We start from the raw sequence: 20623 nt of genomic DNA, 5'->3' as shown, positions 1-20623 counted from the left end.
TAACGCGGGATCAAGAACGCACTCGATGTAGGTTCTTGATCAGGCATTTAGCCCATCTATATGCCACTACCTAATCCGAGTCTCTGACTGACCAGGTTTTAATTTCAACGTGCGTTCAATGGTCACATGTTTTGTACGTAGACACTTGCATAGATTTGCATGAACACAGAAGTCCAAAACGTGCATTTATGTACGTTTACATTGACCTTTTATATTGTATGAACGTGCGTTGCCGAGGTCTGTGTGAACACACCCATCAACCCATCGACCTTTGCTTGGTTTGTAGGATGAACCAAACGTCCCGCTGTGAACTTCTCGCTTTCTAAACGTTTGGAGAAAATGGACCTTGTCTTCTTCCTTGTGTTGGTACTTCAGAGTCGCCCTTTACTGCCAATCTTTAAAAATCTTTAAGAGGGTTGCACATGCAAATGTCCTCGCAACTGATCCAGGAGAGACTGAGTTTTAACCATGCAGTTAAAGAGGAAACGCATCATTTTAAATCCCCCTCATTTGCATCGAGTAGCCGCAGCTTTTTATCAGCACTGCCGTTAAAAAGCTACAAACCTTAGTTTATGCTGTTGTAAATCTTTATGCAAAAGCATAAATGTACAACCTGATGCAGCTCAGCCATCAACTCTACTTTAAAATGATCTAGAATTGGAGTTTTGACAACCCCAAAGTGAAGTTGAACCTGAAGCAGCAGGGGGTGGACCATACCATTTGCTGTCTGCTCCCCTTCACTCCTTCCCCCCAAAGCTTTGTAGGGCTGCACTGTAACCTCACAATAATCTGTCAATTGGATTAAGGCTTCATACAGGGACATGGAAGCGAATTGACCCTTTGGGTCAGAATGACTGATAGCGTCAAGGTGACGGCGCTGCAGATGTTGTAAGACGAGGAAAAAATAATGAAGCTCTGAATTGATTTATGGTTTAAAAAATGGTTTGAAATATATTTCCCAGATTAGAAATGATATAACAAAACATCCAGAGTGGGATTTGGAAGGGAGTAACCTAAAAACATTGAAAATACTTTTTTAAACCTGTCTTAGAGTTGAACGCCAGCAAAAAAAAAAAAAAAAGTCATATCTGGAACAAATAAGTTGCACTTAAAAGTTTTACTGATGGTGAAGTAATTTTGAGAAGTACTCTGTGCTTCGTCTGTTTTCATGACCCTTGTGCAATCCTAGGCACTTTAACATTGGGAGTTGGGTCTTCTAGACCCACTAGACAGTGCGCTGAACCTTTTTTTTTCAATGATTTGTGATCTTCACTGGTGTCCATGGATTACATGAAATCTTTCCACCTTTATCCACCTTTGTCATGGTAGGGAGAACACATCAATGTAAGGGTGGGGTCATCTGGACCCCACAAGATAGCAGAAGGGTTTTCAAAAAGTTGGGTGTTGTTGTAAATACACAAATGAGACTAACATGTAGCAGCGTGTTTTTTTTTTTTTAGGTGTCCCGTGTTACTTGGGAGTTTGCGTAGTCACAGTAATGTTTGTTTTAGCAGTATTAGTCTGTTTTTAACATGTTGCAAACTAAGTTGGGGGTTACAGGTATTGTAAATATGCTAGTGTGGCTAACGTGTAGCGTGTGACAAACAAGTTCTACAATTCCTGTGAATGCAGATAGTTATGCGCCTTATATTTTTTTGCACCTTACAGGTGCAAAAACAGACCATTCATTGGCGATGAGCCTTATGATCTGGTGTGCTCTATAGCGTAGAAAGTACGATACACATATAGTAGATAACACCCTACTTATGAAACACCTTTGGGAGCCTAAGGTGAATGTGCTTTTAACATATGACATAGGAAAATGCATAAAGGAACTGGAAGTCAATTCTGGACAGTTTGAATAGAAAACCAAACTTCTTTTGAACCCTCATAACATGTCAGGGTAAACTACTGCAGACAGATGCTGGAGAACCTGTGCCATGCTTGGTGATGACACGTTTTTGGGGGGGATTACCTAATAACACAGCGCGTTCCAAATTATTATGCAAATTTTATTGAAGTGTCAAAAAGATAAAAGTCTTTGTTTTTCAATTAAATGAAGCTTGAGGCTGCTGGTGACTCTGGAGTCCCACGAACATCGAGGTGTAGGATCCTCCAGAGGCTTGCAGTAAACGCTTAAGATCGTAGACCGTTCGATGAGCCCGAAGAGCGACAATGTTGACATTTTCTTCTACAGGCATGCTGCAGGCGACAGGTCGTAGCAAACGTTCATACAGCACGTATTATGCATTTATCATCTTTACTGAGCATTCGAGCATATTTTTGGTTACCAAAACAACAAAGGGCTGATTGTGGGGAACGTTTGGGGCTGTAAACTGGATCTGCTGCCTCCACACACACATGTGGAGCAGGTTCATGCAGCGCCAACGCTGACAAGCTGACCTGAACGGCGAGCGCACCTGAGGTAGGATGGGCGGGCAAACAATGCCCCCTGACGTTAGCAAGCTAACCCAGGATTCTGACCTTGCCACCCCCCCCCCCCCCCCTCCCTCTGGGGGACCAGGGCACCTACCAACCAAGTCCCCAACCCCAGGTGTTGGGGGGGGGGGGACAGCAGGGCAGCAACAGCTGTCACTCTCTAACCAGCGCCGGCTGTCAGTCACACAGTGGAGGGCCGTCAATCAGGCTGCACCCAGGAGGGAGCTGGACCCCCCCCACAAACAAAGACAGACTTACATTTGCAAGTAGTTTGAGCTCCGCTACTATGTTAAGAGAGTGATAGAGTGGCTCTGATAAGAGTAATGACAAAGGACAAAGAGTGGAAGGGGGCCTGAGGCGGCAGCAGCAGGGGGGGGTTAAATAGTGGGTAGGTGGGAGAGCTTTGATAAGATTCCCACTTTGCTTACATCTCCCATTTGTGTTTCTGCAGAATTCGGTTATGGCTGTTTACCTGAATGATGTTTCGGGTTTTCCGTTCCTTTATGGGGGAAGAAAAAAAAAATGTTGCGGCAGGCATTTGAATATTTTTGTTTCCCCCCCCTGAATGAAGTGCAGCAAAGGTAAACGAACAAGCGGGAGGAAGGTGTGAAAGGTTGTGTGGATTCCTCTGAGCTTTGGCCTCCTTCACGCTGCTCTAATGACACGTTTAGGGCCTTTTGTCGGCTTGCAGGTAAAGGGGACGGCCTGTAATTGAGGTCACGCCTTTCAACATTGCCCCGACTCGCTCATCAAAGCACTTGCACTGAGTTTCTGCATTTAAATCCAACAGCGGGCCCATCTGGTTATCCACTAATCAGAGTGAAAATGCCAGGATTTGCAGATAAAGGAGGACCGTTTGGGAACAGCTTATCTGGGGATACGGATCCCTCCATCCTCTGTGGCATCTCCTGCTATCTGTTTGGTCGTCTTCCATTTGGTGACTTTTCTTCCCTCCCCCCCCGCCCCGTAAACGAGCGACATCCTCACGGCAAACAGCGGAAGGCCGTCAGAGAGACGACAACACCTGCACCGAGGCCGGGCTGCCAAAAGAGGAAGAGGATGAAGGAAATTCTCCGACAAAAGCAGCAGCAGCCCCTGAGCCGTTGGTGTGGAGAGACGAGGAGCGCTGATACCATAAGCTGCCTCCTCTTTGCACTCCGTTCGGCCCATTGTTGCTCTTGGACAAATTTGCTCTGGGCTACAAGGACCCCACCCACATGAATTCCTCCTTTCTCTTCACATTCACCAGGTTTTCTTTTCTGCTTATTTGCTTCTTTTTTTTTTTCCTCACTCCAACCCAACAGATCGTTTGAATTAATCCTGAATTTATTTGGGCTTTAAGACACACAAAAAATAAAAAAAACAGAATCAAATGTTTCTGTTCTTTTTTTTCTTTTTGTCAGGAGATCAAAGGTCAAAGTTCAGAAAAGGAGCTGTAAATATCACCTGATGAGGAGAAGACACTTCTTTTTATGTAAGACTTAAAATCAGAACACAACTTTTGACAAAACCTGTTAGGAAAAACTTACATTGCCATAAAGAAAACTTTAATTTCAACATCATCAATTCGAAATTGTGGCTTTCATATTTTTTCAAACTTAGTTTTTATTCACTGTATAAACATACAGAGGTTTGGATCACAAAATGCATAGAAAACAAAAAAAAAAGTTACATGATGTCTTTTTTATGTAAAATACTAACAAACAACCAAATAGATAAATTAATACTTGATGTGTGAATCATCCTTGAAAAATATCTGAGAAAATTAGAACTTTAAGATTTCAAGAATAAAACACAAACATTGACATTTTTTTTCCTTTTTGGGGGGTAAATATATGTCAGTTAACACTTGTGCTATCTTAGATGACCCCACCCTTGCATTGACGTGTTGTCCCTACCATGACAAAGGTGGAAAGATTGCTTGTAATCCATGGACACCAGTGAAGATCACAAATCATTGAAGAAAAAAGGTTCAGAGCACTGTTTAGTGGGTCTAGATGACCCAACTCCCAATGTTAAAGTGCCTAGGATAGCACAAGGGTTACACTGATATCTGGCTAAATTTGTAAAGAAAATAGAAACAGAAATGTAATTTTTCTTGCTTTAACAGATTTTTTTTCTTCTGTAAGACAAAAATATTCATTCAAAAATCCAAACGAAAATCCCTGATTTTTTAGGAGAATTATTTTCTTATACGTTAATTAAAAAACTGCACATACTGGATATGTATTGAAATATATTTAAAAGCTGGCAGCTGAAATCACATTAGAACATCATTTTTTGTTTTCTTTAACTGTTTTACTCTAAAATCTACAAAAAAAAAAAAAAAGAAATAGAAGAAAACCAGTAAACACCGAGGCTTTGGACATTCAGCTGTCAGAACTTGTTTCTGTGTCAAATTACATTAGTAATTTTTTTATTTTTTCCAAAGTTTAATCTTAGAACAAACAAACAAACAAAAACACATTTTAAGTCCAACACCCTTTTATAAAATAACTCATTTGAAGATTTTATTTAAAGTCTGTTGCTTGACCTGCACATCTTTTAGCAAAATGGAGCAAAAAGAGTAGAAAATAAAGTCAAAATACATAATAAAGCAACATTCTTGATGGCAATTAGCTAATTCTGACAGATTCTTCAGGTATTTCTGCATTTACGGCAACAATACTGAACATAAAACGGCATCTGCGCAGATCCATAACTTATTTTTTTTTGGAAACTTTAAAAACTAATAAAACAAAAAATAATAATTCATGAAAGATTTACAAAGTACAAAACCATTTAAGCAAATGTCAAACTAGTTTATCCTACATGTGTGAAAGACGTTAATAACCTCGTAATTTGATGAGTCACCACACCATGACTCTGCTGCTTTTTAACTGGTTTTCTGCAGCTGTTCATAAAAAGCTGCTCCTGCGTCCAGACCTGAACCAGGCCTCCTCTGAAGGACAGGACGGGGGGGACGCGCGCGCAAGAATAATCCTCTCTTATCTGTGACCCACTGGCGCGCGCATCTGTTATCGCGCAATTATCATATACATTAGTCAACACTTGCTTCACTTCACCTCGTTTAATTAGAGCCATTTGATTACTCTGAATTGCGCGCTTTGTTGCGGCCTTGGTTTGGGATGCGTTAACGGAGCAGAAATCCCTGCAGGAAATCCGGAATCAGCAAAACTTTTCGGGAGGTTTTTACGCGTGCGTGAAACTCGCTTTCACGCATAATTTCGTGACTGTGATGCGTTTCATCATTGCGTTCTATCATTTTGGCAGAAAATGCATGAGATGCATGAATGTCAGTCATGGCAATGGGAGTCTACGTGGGAGGGATCTGATGTTTGGCTGCTTTTCCGCAGATTTCTCTGCAGGTTTTGACGCAAAAAGTGTCAGAAAATTGAGATCAAACGAACAGGAAACCCAATTATACATGTTTCAAAACGTGCGAAAAACCAACCAAACCAATGCGCAGTCCCCTAACTTCATTTGGGTGTTTGTATATTCCACTCACAGAAGTCTGTGATGATCTCAGAACATTTGCGAACTTTTACGCATTTGCTAAAAGTTTACAAAGATCCAAGATGGTTCGCAGGTTTCGGTTGCGCCTCCAAAGGTTTTGCTTTCAGTCCAGAGTTGGAGGAGAAACTCTCATTTCCAAGAGAAGCGCACTAAAAGGAACAGCGAGGAGCGTCTTTGATGGGATTTGCTGCCTGTGAAAGCCGCAGGTCTTTTGAACGCAGCTGACAGTCAATGGTGTTAACCCCCCCACCCCCACCCCCACCCCACCCGATGAGCCCCCACCCGCGCGCACACATGTGCGAGCAGCTGGGTGTATAAAAACAGGCCCTGGAGGTTGGGGTTCGCCAATTTGGAAGTTGCTGGGACGCTCGGAAGGATGCCCGCGTCGCAGGTCGGATTTGGAAACTTTTTCCTGGATAGGAGTGTCAACATGCCGAGCGGATATCAGATTCCGCTGCTGGGGGGTCCCCCGTGTGTCCAGCAGCAGCCGCAGCTGGCCGCAGTGGCGGCTGGGATTCCCGTACCGTTCTCTGGACTGCAGGGATACAGCTTCATCCCCTACGCGCACCACAGGCACATGACGCACATGGTGAGGCGGCACTTCTCCCCCCAAAATAAGAAATAACCCCAAGTCTGACTGGCTCAATTTGACCTTTTGTCCTTTTGATATGAATTTCCAGAACAACGGCTTCGAGCTGAAGGCCGCCTCTCCGTACCACCACGCGCTCCTGGCGCACGGAGGCGCTTTCTATCCTCCCTACCGCCCGGGTGGCGCAGAGGATCCCGGCAGGGTGGCAAAGGTGGCCACCCGGGAGAGCACCGGCGCGCTGAAGGCCTGGCTGAACGAGCACCTGAAGAACCCCTACCCGACTAAAGGCGAGAAGATCATGCTCGCCATCATCACCAAGATGAGCCTGACGCAGGTCTCCACGTGGTTCGCCAACGCGCGGCGCCGCTTGAAGAAGGAGAACAGGGTTAGCTGGGCGTCCAGGGGCAAGTCGGACGAGGAGGAGGATGATGAGCAGGAGGCAGAGAGCGACGAAGAGGAGAGCCCCCTGCAGAAAGGTCACCTGGAGGTGGAGCGTGACGCGGAGCCTCGGAGCGGCGCAGAGGAGAATGCGCCCGCGGGTTTGGAGACGCCGCAGCGGAGCGAGGACCATCAAACTGAGCTCGATAAGAAGGTCGAGGGCACCGCTCCGCTCCTCAACAGCGCGGCGGAGGAGAGCAAAGGAGCCGCTGGGAGTCAGAAACCCAAGATCTGGTCTCTGGCAGAAACAGCCACATCAGAAACAGCGCGTAAAGGCGCGGACTGCGCTCCTCACCCCGCCGGGAAGCTGTGGGCGGACTGGGCGTCACGGAGCGGACTGTTCCTTCCATCCTATTACAGCCATCACCAGATGGTCTGACCAGGAGTTTCCAGACTGTTTTCTCCACATTTTTAGCACTTTAACAAACCTTTGAACCTCAAGAAGGAGTTCCGAAAGAACTTTTAAGAATCCACAGAGTCACCAAAGATGGAGCGACTGTTCTCTGTAAATAAATGTATTTTTTCCAGCAGTAAAATGTAAATTATGCTTTTCTTTGTTTCCAAAAACTATTTTTAATAAAATAAACCTGCAGGGAAACTGTGTTTTGGACGTTTGGATGTGTGGAAGCGGGGTTTAATGGCTTCTTCGGGGTTATCCGCGCATGCGTCAGTGCTTGTCGTAAACGAAGTTAGATTAAAGTTTAATTACAGTTTTTTTTCAGTGTTTGATAAGGTTTTTGAGATATAATGTAACTGCTGACAAAGAAAAACCCCTCAGTTCAAAATGACCTCACAGTTGGATTGTTTTTAATCAAACCCTGAGGCTAAAAATGGACTAAGTTTCACCCAGAAAAAAAATATAATCTGGGTCAAAATTAAACTACTATGAACCCAACCATTAGAATTGCTTCAAAAAGTACCCCCAAAATATGTTCTCATATAAATAACCCATAAATTGAACTGTTTTAACCCGTGTGCCATCTTAGATGACCCCCCCTTACATTGACGTGCTATCCCTACCATGACAAAGGTGGATAAAGGTGGAAAGATTTCATGTAATCCATGGACACCAGTGAGGATCACAAATCATTGAAGAAAAAAGGTTCAGAGCACTAGTGGGTCTAGATGACCCAACTCCCAATGTTAAAGTGCCTAGGATAGCACAAGGGTCACAGGGTGTCAAAAAAGTAACTTCGATTTATTTAAAAATGGAGGTGGGGTTGGGGGCGAATTTTAGCTCTCAAGGATAATAAGAAGGCATAAACTCCGATCTGAACCAATATATTTGACAGAAACACAAATTTTTAACCCTTGTGCTATCTTAGATGACCCCACCCTTACATTGACATGTTCTCACCACCATGACAAAGGTGGATAAAGGTGGAAAGATTTCATGTAATCCATGGACAACAGTGAAGATCACAAATCACTGAAGAAAAAAGGTTCAGAGCACTGTCTAGTGGGTGTAGATGACCCAACTCCTAATGTTCAAATGCCTAGGATAGCACAAGGGTTAACCATAAAAAAAACCTTTTTCTGTTGTTGCTTTTTTACGAAGGGCCTAAATATGACACTTTTTCACCTCCCTGTGGACACTATGTGTAACTGCAACAATCTATACTAACTATGTGCTGGAGCCTTTCCTAGCACCTGTTGCTTGACGGCGGGGTTCACTCTGAACAGGTTGCCAGTCAGTTGCGGGGGAACATGATCGCATTTACATTTAGGGACAATTTAGAATCACTAATTAACCAATAAAAAGTGTTTTGGACTGTGGGAGGAAGCTGGAGTGAAAACTCACACGTGCATGAGGAGAACATGCAAACTCCACACAGAAAGGACCCAGCCTGGATTCAAACCAGGGCCTTCTCGCTGTGAGGCAAACGCTAACCACTGCTCCACAGTGCAGCCTTTCAACACAATATTACATAAATTCTAAATAAAATTTTACGGGAACTGTTTTTTAAAAAAGGTTTCCAGGTTTTTTCTTTTTGCTGAGTCACAAACATCATCTCCAAGTAGTAAAATCGACATGATTGAAAAAAAGGAAATCAAATGCCGTCACTAGACATCATGTCAATAAAAAGTATTTCTTATTTTATTGATTTCCTACAATTCCTACCTCTAACTGACATGACAGATTTGATAACATGTCATTCCTTCTGAAATAGAATTTCTTTGTTTTTCCACAGTTATTGTCTTTACTCTGTTGTCAATATTTGTTTTGCTTCCCTTTTCTCCCAAGTTCTTCTAAACCAGGTCAGACAGTTCCAGGTTTTTTTTGGACTTGTCATTCATCATTTTGCTGAAGCTCGGACCCCTGACTCATCAGACCCCATGCCCCCCTCCAGCATGCTTTGGGTCTGTTGCTTTTGTCACACTTAACCCTTGTGCTATCTTAGATGACCCCACCCTTACATTGACGTGTTCTCCCTACCATGACAAAGGTGGATAAAGGTGGAAAGATTTCATGTAATCCATGGACACCAGTGAAGATCACAAATCATTGAAGAAAAAAGGTTCAGAGCACTGTCTAGTGGGTCTAGATGACCCAACTCCCAATGTTAAAATGCCTAGGGTAGCACAAGGGTTACATATATATTAAAATGTGTCAGTGATGCTTATGCATTTTTCATAATTGGCTGTGCATTGTTGGATTTCTTTCTCCATATTATTTGTCATTGCTTTGTTTTTAGAAAATGAAACCTGGTTTAAGTGGGTCTCTGTCGCCATCTTGTGGCCAGGAGCAGAAATGTCAGCAGTCCACTTTTACAACATTTTTAATAAAAGATGACCAGAAACAAGAACAAAACTTTCAAACAATGTAAAAATAGTGCATAGGTCAAAAGAACACAATCAGGTTTAGGTTTCTAATGTAGCTGACAGGAACCACATGCAAACATTCTGATCTATAGGATAAAAACGAAATTTACAGTCATGGATCCTTGCACCTAAATGAACTGCAGTCATAGCTTTAGTCTATAATTTATATTTACATAAATATGTTAAAAACCATCTTTAGACAGTATGTAGTCCATGCAACCTTTCTGATTGTTCTGTATCTTAGGTGTGGGTTTAGACGTTCTGATTTTCACATAGGATGCAAACAAATGTCTTCAGTGATTGAGGAAGCTGCTAAAAATCTTCAGCGTGTTGGTCCATCTGAGGACATCCCGTTAGCTTTCAGGGTCTAACATCCTGATGGCGTCTAAAGATGAAGGGTTTAGTCTTTAGAAGCAGTTGAGGCGTCTTTTCGTTCATTTTCCGCGCTTTCATCCGCTCCTGAGGCTGTCGATGGCGGCATTCGCCATGCGACATATGACACAAAGTAGCCACAGGAATTTGTGGCCACCTGAAGTACTTGAAGTGTTTACAAGGAATTCAATCTCTCACAGGAAGACTTCCCCTCAGAGGAAGAGGAGAATAAGGTTGAATGCTCAGTCGTGGTGTCCATCTGAGATTCCTGACGGGAGAGCTTGACGGCGTTCCCGTGCTCTTGGACAACGCAGTTCCCGTTCTCCGTTATTCCGATGTCCTCGGTTTCCACCGGCGTCCTCGTTTCCTCTTGTCTGATGGGCGTGAACGATTCTGGTCCCAGACTTTCAATAGAACTCTGAGGGAGCAAAACAAAACACAGTTAGGGTTTTTACACAGCAATAACCCATAATGCACAGCTTTAGGTCTAACACTCCAGGAATAACTAAGATATATATATATATATATATATATATATGTATATATATATATATATATACACACACACACACACACACACACTATATATATATATATATATATATATATATATATATATATATATATATATATATATATATATATATATATATATATATATATATATATATATATATATATATATATATAAGGCCTGCACAATATACCGCAAATTGCAAATTTATCGTTATCGCGACATCAAGCTGTGCAATATGCATACCGCAAAAGACGGCGAAAATCGCAATAAATGGTTACCTTAAATGTGCTAAAACAAACTCATGGTAGCTGGAAGTATTTAATGAATCAAATAAATCCATCTATGCATTTAACCAATCGGAAGGACCCGTTAACGTTGTTGATTAATCAGATGAGCCCTTTTATGTTTGATGTTTTCTCCTACGTCGATGAGGGTCATTTGGAGTATAATTTTTAAACTGTTGCAGTGAAATGGAAATGATGTTTTTGGTTGTTTTGCTATTTGTTTATATACCGCAATTTATATCGTTATCGCAATATTAATCACCAATATCGCATACCGCGAGTTTTCCTCATATCGTGCAGCCCTAATATATATATCTATATATATATAGATATCTATATATATATAGATATCTATATCTATAGATATATATATATAGATATATAGATATATATATATCTATATATCTATATCTATATAGATATATAGATATCTATATCTATAGATATCTATATATAGATATCTATATATATATAGATATCTATATCTATATAGATATAGATATATATATATATATATATATACATATATATATATCTATAGATATATATATATATAAATATATAGATATATCTATATATATATATATATATATATACACACAAATATATTTATATAATAGCATTATGTTGGTTATTATAGCATAATGGTCTTTGGTTACTATATATTAAAAAAAATTTAAATTGACAAATAAATTATCCAGCAATGTACAGAAAATTTTAATAAAGGTAAAAATATAAAAAGGTAAATTTAAGCTGCATATTTTCAGGCTTTTTTCGTGCTTTACAAATCTCCTAGGCCGTCCTCTAACACAGTGTTTTTCAACCTTTTTTGAGCCACGGCACACTTTAACCTTGACAAAAATCCCGCGGCACACCAGCATCCAAAAAAAAAAAAAAGGAAAACAGAAATTCATGGTCTGTATTGATCGACAGCCCCCCCCCCCCCACCCCACCCCACCCGCCCGCAATCTCACGTGTATTTTTGTGATAATTGTGGCCGGAAAAGCAGGAAGTTGCGGCTGTTTTTTCTAAGAGATGAAATGAAAGTTAAATTAGAAAAATTTAGAAACTGTTTGTTTGTTGGGGTTTCAAGACGTTTCGCAAGGACAACTCATTGTGCGCTGGGACACTGGCTCTTTAAGCCAATGCATCATGGGAGATGTAGTGTGAAAAGTGCCGAAAACTTGCAGAAAGACTGGCGTCTCTGAGATTTATTGTATTGTCCACTTGTTTCACGGTCTGACACCGGACTCTGTGGAAAGCTACATCGCTAAAGAAGAGCTTTAGCCGGTATTTTTGTTAGAACTGAGCGACTTTATCAGCAGAATTAAGAACAAGGAAGTGAAGACTTTAAGCACTTCTGATTGGTCAGACTGATGACATGTGATTAAGCCTTCAAGAATGATTGGTGGAGACAGTTAAAGGGACGGGACTTTTCCGCAAACTGTCATAGCTGCAGGTAAATCGCGGTAACGTGATCCTTATCAAAATGTCTTTAATAGAATTAAATAAACACAAAGAAAAAGTAATTTTAAGATCTTTCATATTCCTAACTACTCAGTGTTTTATTAGGGCCTGTTTGGATGAACAAAGAGCTGATATCCTGGAGATGGGAAATGTTTTTAGATCAGTGAATGATTAATGAGGGCAATTTCTCCACGGCACACTTGACCATCTCCCACGGCACACTAGTGTGCCGCGGCACACTGGTTGAAAAACACTGCTCTAACAGAACCATCAGCAAACAACCATGCTAACGGATGTTACGTACACACCAGGCGTTTGACTAAACGCGCATTCTTGACTGCTGTTCACTCTGGACTAGTGTTTACACTGTTTACTAGCACGTCCGCCAACTATAGCAGGAAAAGGCAAATTGTCGACATGGTGTAAATCTTGCGATTTGGGCGCTAGGGCCTGAATGACCTTTTTTTTTTGGAATATGCTAACAGCTATACAAATTGTTTCTTACTGTTCTTATCTTTCTAATTTTTCTAGTCACTGTGCTGCTTTTTCCTTTTTCCTCTATGCATGTCAACCAGTGCTGTATGCGATGGAGATGTCAATTTCCATGCGGGAACCTCCCAAATGGATAAATAAAGCTCTCTCTCTCTCTCTCTATCTATCTATCTAACCTGAAACACACATGTACCACAGAATACATGGACCTTTCACTGGAAGTGGTTCTTTATGGGTAGCTAAATCGTTGTTGAAGTACTTTATGGTTAACAGTAAATTATAATTTGTTTGACTTTTTTGAGATTCAAAAGAGCAAATCCCTTTCCTAATAAAAACAGAATCAAAAGTATAAACTACAACTCCCACGTACCCTTGCACTCTTCTTCATGGATCCTGATCGTCCTACAAAAAGAACACAAAGAGCTGAAACACATTTTTGATCATGGAAACTTCAAACATGTCACCAGAGAGCCTTCAGAGGACGTACGTTTGTGAATACACCAAAGAACGACAACTACAGCCATAACCGCACACAGGACCCCGAAGACTGCAAGTATGGCTATCACATGGTCACGATTTTTGGCTGCAAAGAAAGAGAAAAAAAGATGAATTACTGTAGCAATGATGTCATTATTCATGCCTGAAAAAATCCGAAGGGAAAGAAATATCAAAGGAACATCGTGAAAAAAGGTACGTCTATTCTTTCTTATTAAAAATGTAATTAAATCTTTTTTAGGTTCATTTTTCATTAAAAAAATACTAATTATGTTATTTTAATGATTCTGTAATAAACAATTTCACCTTTGTTATTGTGATCCTTTTTGCAAAACTGCAATCCGATTTTGACTTTTGTCTGCAAGTATTTCCTTGTTTCTCTCAGTTTTTTTTAACCCCCCCCCCTATTTCCAATTTAGTTTACACGGAAAGGCTCATTTGATAACAGCATCCTTCCCTGTGTCTGCACACGCTTGGGTTGTAAACAGAGAAGTCTTTTGTTCCCACACTGCCAACCACAAAGTGTAGCACACGCCCGTCGCAGCACTTTCGCTCTCCGTTTGTGTGTGGTTTCCGACAGCAGGAAGCATTGAGGTGAGAAACCCTTACAGTCAGGCGCGAGCTCAGAACTCACCGCAGATGTTGTCGGAGCGATTTGTTCCGGCTTTCTCAACGTAGAACCCGCTCCCACATCTGCAGAGACAGAAGCAACTCTTTACCGATCCACAGCAGCGTCGCATCAGACGGTCCACTTGTTTGATACATTCAATAGAAAACGTAAAGAAAGGTCTGGTTACTGAATCTGTGTGTTTAACTCTTTTGATGGCAGTTTTGGAGGAGAGCTGAAGGGTTTTCAAACTACAACAGTTCAGTTCGGCAGCTTTATTAGATTTGGTTTCACACTGCGCTTTTGAGGAGGACCAAAGACCCGAATGCTGATTAACAGTTAAAGTGTAGAAAGAACACAGGCCAGATAAAGAAAAGCAGGACATCATGATGGGACACTTTCTAACCTTTGGGAAATGAATTCTGTCCACCAATTATGTAGAGGACAATACCTGTGGAGGTGTCCATCATCAGAAATGAATGGGTGACATTCTGATCATTATTATACTGGGGTCACTTAAGGCCGTGTTACACACCCACTACGTACATTTTGCGCATTTTCCACGTATAAAATTATGGTTTTTCGTGGTACCTGCGTGATACACGTACCAAGCCTTTCTTGTGTTCGTCGATGTGCGCAGATGTCTGTTGAGGGTTTTGGCGGATCGGTTTTTACGAGAATTCGTTTTTGAGCTGTTCAAAATTTTTGGTCGGTTACACCATTTATGCGTATTTCACTTAGTTTATAAGCAATTATTAAGTAAATCTTACACAATTCTGCGTCATTCTTGTGAGATGCTTACACGCAATTCTGACTCTCCAGTACCGGTTCACGTATGTATAACAGACTTTTCACGCATGTCCCACCGCTGTATAACATTTATATAACGTATACGGCGCACTTCACGTTAAAACTACGTAATTGACACACGAATCACCAATGAGTTGAGGATAAACAGCACAATAACCACGCACGGTTCATGTTCTACGTTGATTTACTTGTTTATTGTGGTTTATTCGTACGTCTTCTGTGGTTTTAACAGGGTTCATTTGTGATACACCTGTGAAAACTTCACACCAAGACCACAGCTTTTCACTTTTTCCATGTATATTAACATATAACATATCAACGTAGCGGCTTTGGACTACTGCCTTTACGAAATAACTGAAAATTAAATCACTTATTTACACTAGTTTAGCAAGTTGTTTATCAAGAAGTGGAACATTTAATATGAGGTACGGCACGTTGTCATGGTAACAGCTACAGACTCTACATCTATTGTATGAGGACTAACCAGTGGAAGAAAGTGGTATTTGTGCTAAATGTCACAAAGGATTTCAGAGGGAAAGTTCACCTCCTAAGGTTTTCTTTTTTCCAGAAGATGAAACAAAGTCCAACATCACTTTTTAATGGACACCCAGCAGCCAATCAGAACCAAGTTGTCATCCAGACCGTGGTATACAGCGATCCCTAGTTTATCGCGGCGGGTTACGTTCTAAAAATGACTCGCGTTAGGTGAAACGCAGCAGGATTTCAGATGATCTAAGGCTGTAAAACTCCTCGCTACACAATCTGATCGTGCTCAAAGACTAAACGTGGCAAACTGAACGCATTCTGTACAGGAGACACGGCACGGAGGAGACCACAGCCAATCAGGGTGCAGCACAGAGTGCCCTGTAAAAAACAAAATGTACAAAGTTGCAATGGAAAAAAATGTGTGGGACCACGATAGGTGAACCGTGATGTAACGAGGTACCACTGTATCCACCATTTACTCTGGTCATGAAATATGTTTAGACGACACTCACTCGTCTTGTTGTTGTGATGAACTGTGGAAGAACATTCTGAGTTTCTGTTGGTCCAGTTACCAACTGCCGTTTACAGCGACACAATATACAGAACATTCAGGCTATTTGACTGGAAGTTCTTTGATTGGTGTTCAATATCAATTTTTAATGGACACCTCGCAGCCAATCAGAATTAGGTATTTACCCAGACCCTGCTATAATTACTTTGATCTTTCCGCCTCATCGACAAACTACACAAGACCTTTTGGGTGTTTAAGGCGGACCGCGGCTCAGATGAGTTTTGGGCCAGGCCAAATGAACACTCACTCTGTCCACGTCCAGCAGGCGTCTTCAGCGGAGCTTTCATTGGAAAACGTTCCGTGTCGGCATTCTTCACACACTGTGTCAGACATGTGGCTGCCTGAAAGTCAAAAATGACTTCAAGAAACAGCTCCAACACACAAAAATCTCTACAAAACTGCAGGCCTAATGTGAAAGTGTACCTTTAGTTTGAACTCCGGACCCCACCCCACAGGGGGTGTGAGCCACACAAGTGATGCACTCCCGGCTGGAACAGTGGAAGCCGTCTTTACACGAGCAGACATGCTTCACGGTTGTTTTCATGTCGACCGCCTCCTTAAAGTTCTTGTCTGAAAGAGGACGGGCTCTGTCGGTGAACTTCATAGCAACACGTGGGGTGAAAGGTCAAGAGGACTCACTGGGGTCACAGTAGGGCTGGAGTTTGCATGTGTTTTCTTTGGTGTATTTGTCCTGGTATTCATTCTCCCTGCAGGGCTGGCAGTGAGGTTCACTACAGGACTCTAGAGACGACTGCATTTTCTGACCTGGAAACCCAAAAATCAGGTTTAGTTGGTGACTTTCAACTAAATCCAAACGGACTTCTGCTTCTCACTTTAATTGGAAAACATATTAAACTATGGTTTTTACTTTAAAATATAAATCTTACTTTATAATATAATAAATGCATCTTTCATCTGAAGCTATTCTATCAGTACAATCACAAAAATAATCCAATAATGTGGAGAAATTGATCAGAATATTTGCCCCTTTAGTCTGAAAAGAATAAAAATAAATAATTATGTTTTTTTCTGATAATCATCAGATTTTAATAGTAATATGTAAAGTGTAATCTGTTTTTTTTTATTTATATCAAACGACATAAACACAGTTTAGTTTTTACTTCTATTAAGAGGTTTTTGGTAGGGCTGGGTAGATTCAATGTAAATAATTATTGAAGAATTTGTTAAAAAGAATTATTTTCTTCTTTTAAAACTGAATTTGTTTGGTTAAAAAACACTTTTCTCACAACTAGTAGTAACTTAAACTAAACAAAGGTAGACCGTTCAGAACTAAAATGTTGAATTCTTGAGTTAAAAAGGAAAAGAAAACTGGAAGAAGAAAAAAATAGCTTTAAAAGTAGATCATTAATGTATGAATTTAGTCTACTTTTTTAATGCATATCCAATTTTCAAAATAAAAATCTATAAATAAGAATGCATATTAACCCCTAGTGCCTGGTCAATAACACATTTTCATTGAAATATTTACGCTACAGACATTAAACTAGAGACATGGGAAATAAAAAAATAAAAAAGGAAACTAAACATAAATCAAAGCGGATGAAGGTTCAGAAACGTTTTCATGTTTTCATGCAGATACAAGCTAAAAGGAAGTGGAAGGACAAAAGAGGAACAAAAAACAACTGACACTTAATTAAAAAAAAAAAAAAAGACGCAAGTTTTTCAAACCCAGATCTAACTTGTTTTGTCATTGCTTACTCCAGCTTCTATATTAAGTCCCATCCCGATCCTCTTTTATTGTGAAACCGTTCCATGTGGTCTTTTATTGATGATTTTGTTGTTTTTAGTCAATATAAAAACACGTTCATGTCATTTTCTGAGACATAGTTTCTGCAGAGCGGCAGTAGTTGATTAGAAATTCCCCTCTGAATTGTGGGAGAGACTGTGTGAAGCAATCCAACCCCCACTTCCCATCACCCACTCGCTCCCACTGGCTTACAGCCCCTCACAGCTCAATGCTAACATTAGCAGAGCAACAAAAATGGCGAGCAATGTTGGAGCCATTTAGGCGTAAAAACCTTAGAAATGCAATTTTAAGATTTATTTTCTTTACATATGTCCACTAGTATCACAAAAATGCCACAAGAACATGGGGGAAACAACATGTACACCATTTTCATAAGAAAACAAGTACACTTATTTTCATAAGGAGAGCTTGTAAACAGAGAGCTCTCGACAATGGGGAGGAAAGGGGGGCGGGGTTGCTCCGTGCCATGGTCCCACCAACAACTCAGAGGCGAATTTCTAATAAAGTACTGCTGCTCTGCAGAAACTATAAATAAGTGGTATTGTTTTTTTTAAACTCCAAGTTAAGTTTTAGTGTTTTCTTTAGATTTCCTGGACATTTTTAGCGTGTGTGTGTGTGTGTGTGTGTGCAGCAAAGTGCTTGGTTACCTGGGGGACACATCTTGCAGCACTCTCCACCCTGTTCAAACTGGGTATCTGGATCACAGTGGAGGTCCTCAGCGTCCACCACCTGAAAAACCGACAACATCACATGAGCGGCTGTCCTGACTTCACCCTTGAGCGCAGAGAGAGGGCTCACTTCCTCTCTGCAGGACTGTCAGGGGTTTGGTGGAAAGTACCCAAAAAATCCACCCCCCCTTTTTGCCACAAACAGCAGCAAGTAGTACTGACTTTCAATCTTTCACTGTAGTTTTTGGGTCTTAGCTTATTATAACTCAAGTTGACCAGCTTTTAACTCACCGAAAGTCCATTTCAACCTTAGGCCAATCGAGTCAAATCGAAACTGAAAGTAGGTGAAGTCACGGCGGCTACTCCTCTGCAGCGACTTCACAGAATTTCGACGGGACTATTGCAATTTAGGAACGGACCATCCGGAAATGATCCCAGAACGATGTTACAAACGACTTACAAACACAAGTTTGACTACAGATAAAATATTTTTGGAATATTTATATACTTTTACAGCATGTTAAATAATTGAATCTGCGAACTCACCAAAGCAACTGTCAGGATAAGAGCTGCGAGGAAATTCATGGTGTGCAGTGGTCCGGTCCGCACGCGCTCGTAGATGACAGGCTTTTGAGCGGCTCTACGGGTTGACTTCAGTCAAAGCGTCTACGTCGCGAGGAGTAGTCACGCGGGAGTCGGACTTCCGCCCCTCCCCTTTTATTTCATCTGACCATTTCCTGGAAACGGTTGAATTTCACACCGGAAAACACCTAATCTCCTGTCGCACTGAATATTAACTACTGTATTACAAAAAAACACAAGAGGGTATTTATTTTTTTCATGACTTCCTAACCTTTATTTTGGCTCAAGCTGCATGCTGTTAGCCTAAAATAAAACGTAAAATTAACTTTCAGCACGTGCCACTTTAGCAGTCCTTTTTCTATTTTTCCATTATCGTCAATAATAAAATAATAATAATAGCTTCCAACTTCTTTTTACATTTCTTTTTACACACATGCACCAGCATAACATCATACGAGTCAATAATGCGTCTGACTTAATGTCAAAAACGAATAGTTTTGTGTTGTTCAGAGACGATGTAAAGACCAAGCTGAAGAACTTCTAGCTTTATTTAGTCTCTCAGTGTTTATCTGTATCAGTGTCTTTGCTTTTGACATGGATAGCAATGATTTTGATTTCTTTAGTTTTTCAGTGCTGGATGAACAATTTATGAAAAATGGGGCAAAAACCCTGGTTACTTCTCAATAAACACAACATGAATGTTTGGGAAAACCAGGGCTACAATTTTTTTCAACTTTACATGTCTTTACTTGTACAACATTTGCACTTTTCAAAAGTTAGTCTCACATTCCTCATGTTTTTTGAGTATAAATAAAAACAAACTGAGAAGAGTTTGAGACACTTATTAAAACAAAATTAGATTGATATTTAAATTAAATATGTTTTAAAAGGACAGAAACACAAGACAGTTTGTTGAAAGTTTCCTGCTTGTTATTTTGAAAAAGATAAAAATAAAAAAACTGACTTAAGGGAAGGGGTAACTGTAAATAAATATATGCAGAAGAAGTAGCACACAAACTCATACTTTTTGCACAACTCTGCCAAAAAAAAAACATGATTACAACATTCGGTTTCACGTTTAATAGGTCTGTATTGAATACGACTCTCCCTTGTCGTTGATATGAAATTTCCCCTGTTAACTAACTGTCAGTAATATGTTACGTAGTCACGGGCATTTATATTGAGTCCTAAAACATCGAAACGACAAAGTGTGCCGTATTTAGGCTCATTTAGTAAACTAAAATGGAACAGAACTTTTTAGGATGTTATGGATGCCATAGCAAGGACATTATTTTGTTACCATAGCTCTGTTGAATAAAAACAGATAATAATAGTAACAGCGATCTCTGGACACATTTTGTTGCCACCAGGTGATAACAGCTGCAATGCACCTGCAGGTCAGGAGATCCAGATGCAGCAGGAATGCCTCTCATTCAGTGTAAAAAAGTACATGTTTGCCAAAAAAAAAACCCAGACGATAAGAGAATGATGAAACAAAATGACAACAAAAATGACAAAAGCGCCCAAGTAGCCGGTTGGGGTGACCCCGCCTCTCTGCCATCGCTCTCCCTCCTGCCAGCCATCCAGCCTCTTGGGGTAGGCTGGGGCTTTTGCTCAAGCCCCTGGACCTATTCAGGGCGTACCCCGCCTACGCCCAACAGTATCCGGGACAGGCTCCTGCAGCATCGTCACCCCAAAA

General features: G+C 40.8%; 2 protein-coding genes across 4 annotated transcripts; one reads left to right on the top strand and one right to left on the bottom strand.

The window, feature by feature from the left end:
• The first annotated feature begins 6215 nt into the window (after positions 1-6215).
• On the top strand, positions 6216-7571 carry irx7 (iroquois homeobox 7). The gene is made up of 2 exons (XM_023956887.2): positions 6216-6544; positions 6636-7571. Exons 1-2 carry the CDS (start codon positions 6332-6334, stop codon positions 7359-7361), a joined length of 939 nt encoding a protein of 312 aa, XP_023812655.1. The 5' UTR covers positions 6216-6331; the 3' UTR covers positions 7362-7571.
• Positions 7572-9746: 2175 nt separating this feature from the next.
• Positions 9747-19049, bottom strand: cd40 (CD40 molecule, TNF receptor superfamily member 5). Of its 3 annotated transcripts, none has more exons than XM_011472913.4 (9): positions 18889-19049; positions 18322-18403; positions 16546-16671; positions 16330-16476; positions 16154-16247; positions 14067-14125; positions 13425-13520; positions 13308-13339; positions 9747-10595 (listed from the first exon to the last, which is right to left on the bottom strand). In XM_011472913.4, exons 1-9 carry the CDS (start codon positions 18925-18927, stop codon positions 10353-10355), a joined length of 918 nt encoding a protein of 305 aa, XP_011471215.1. In that variant the 5' UTR covers positions 18928-19049; the 3' UTR covers positions 9747-10352. The 3 variants fall into 3 exon arrangements, with proteins under 3 accessions (XP_011471215.1, XP_078805601.1, NP_001153907.1); XM_078949475.1 differs by lacking the exon at positions 18889-19049 and adding an exon at positions 18634-18768; NM_001160435.1 differs by lacking the exon at positions 13308-13339 and having other exon boundaries at positions 10353-10593; positions 13439-13520; positions 18889-18927.
• Between the last annotated feature and the right edge of the window lie 1574 nt (positions 19050-20623).

This window comes from Oryzias latipes, chromosome 7, assembly GCF_053564925.1.
Source record: "Oryzias latipes strain Hd-rR chromosome 7, Olatipes_Hd-rR_3.1".
In the NCBI taxonomy this organism is placed as follows: Eukaryota; Metazoa; Chordata; class Actinopteri; order Beloniformes; family Adrianichthyidae; genus Oryzias; species Oryzias latipes.
Note: the sequence above shows the minus strand (reverse complement) of the source record. Positions and strands in the feature narration are given on the sequence as shown.

Bases quoted from the DNA above. Each gene is read 5' to 3' on its own strand.
- irx7 (XM_023956887.2), top strand. From the start codon at position 6,332: ATGCCCGCGTCGCAGGTCGGATTTGGAAACTTTTTCCTGGATAGGAGT. The intron at 6,545-6,635 runs GTGAGGCGGCAC...ATGAATTTCCAG, and splicing joins ACAGGCACATGACGCACATG to AACAACGGCTTCGAGCTGAA.
- cd40 (XM_011472913.4), bottom strand. From the start codon at position 18,927: ATGAATTTCCTCGCAGCTCTTATCCTGACAGTTGCTTTG. The intron at 16,672-18,321 runs GTAACCAAGCAC...TTGGGTTTCCAG, and splicing joins CTGCAAGATGTGTCCCCCAG to GTCAGAAAATGCAGTCGTCT. The intron at 16,477-16,545 runs GTGAGTCCTCTT...GTCCTCTTTCAG, and splicing joins CCAGCCCTACTGTGACCCCA to ACAAGAACTTTAAGGAGGCG.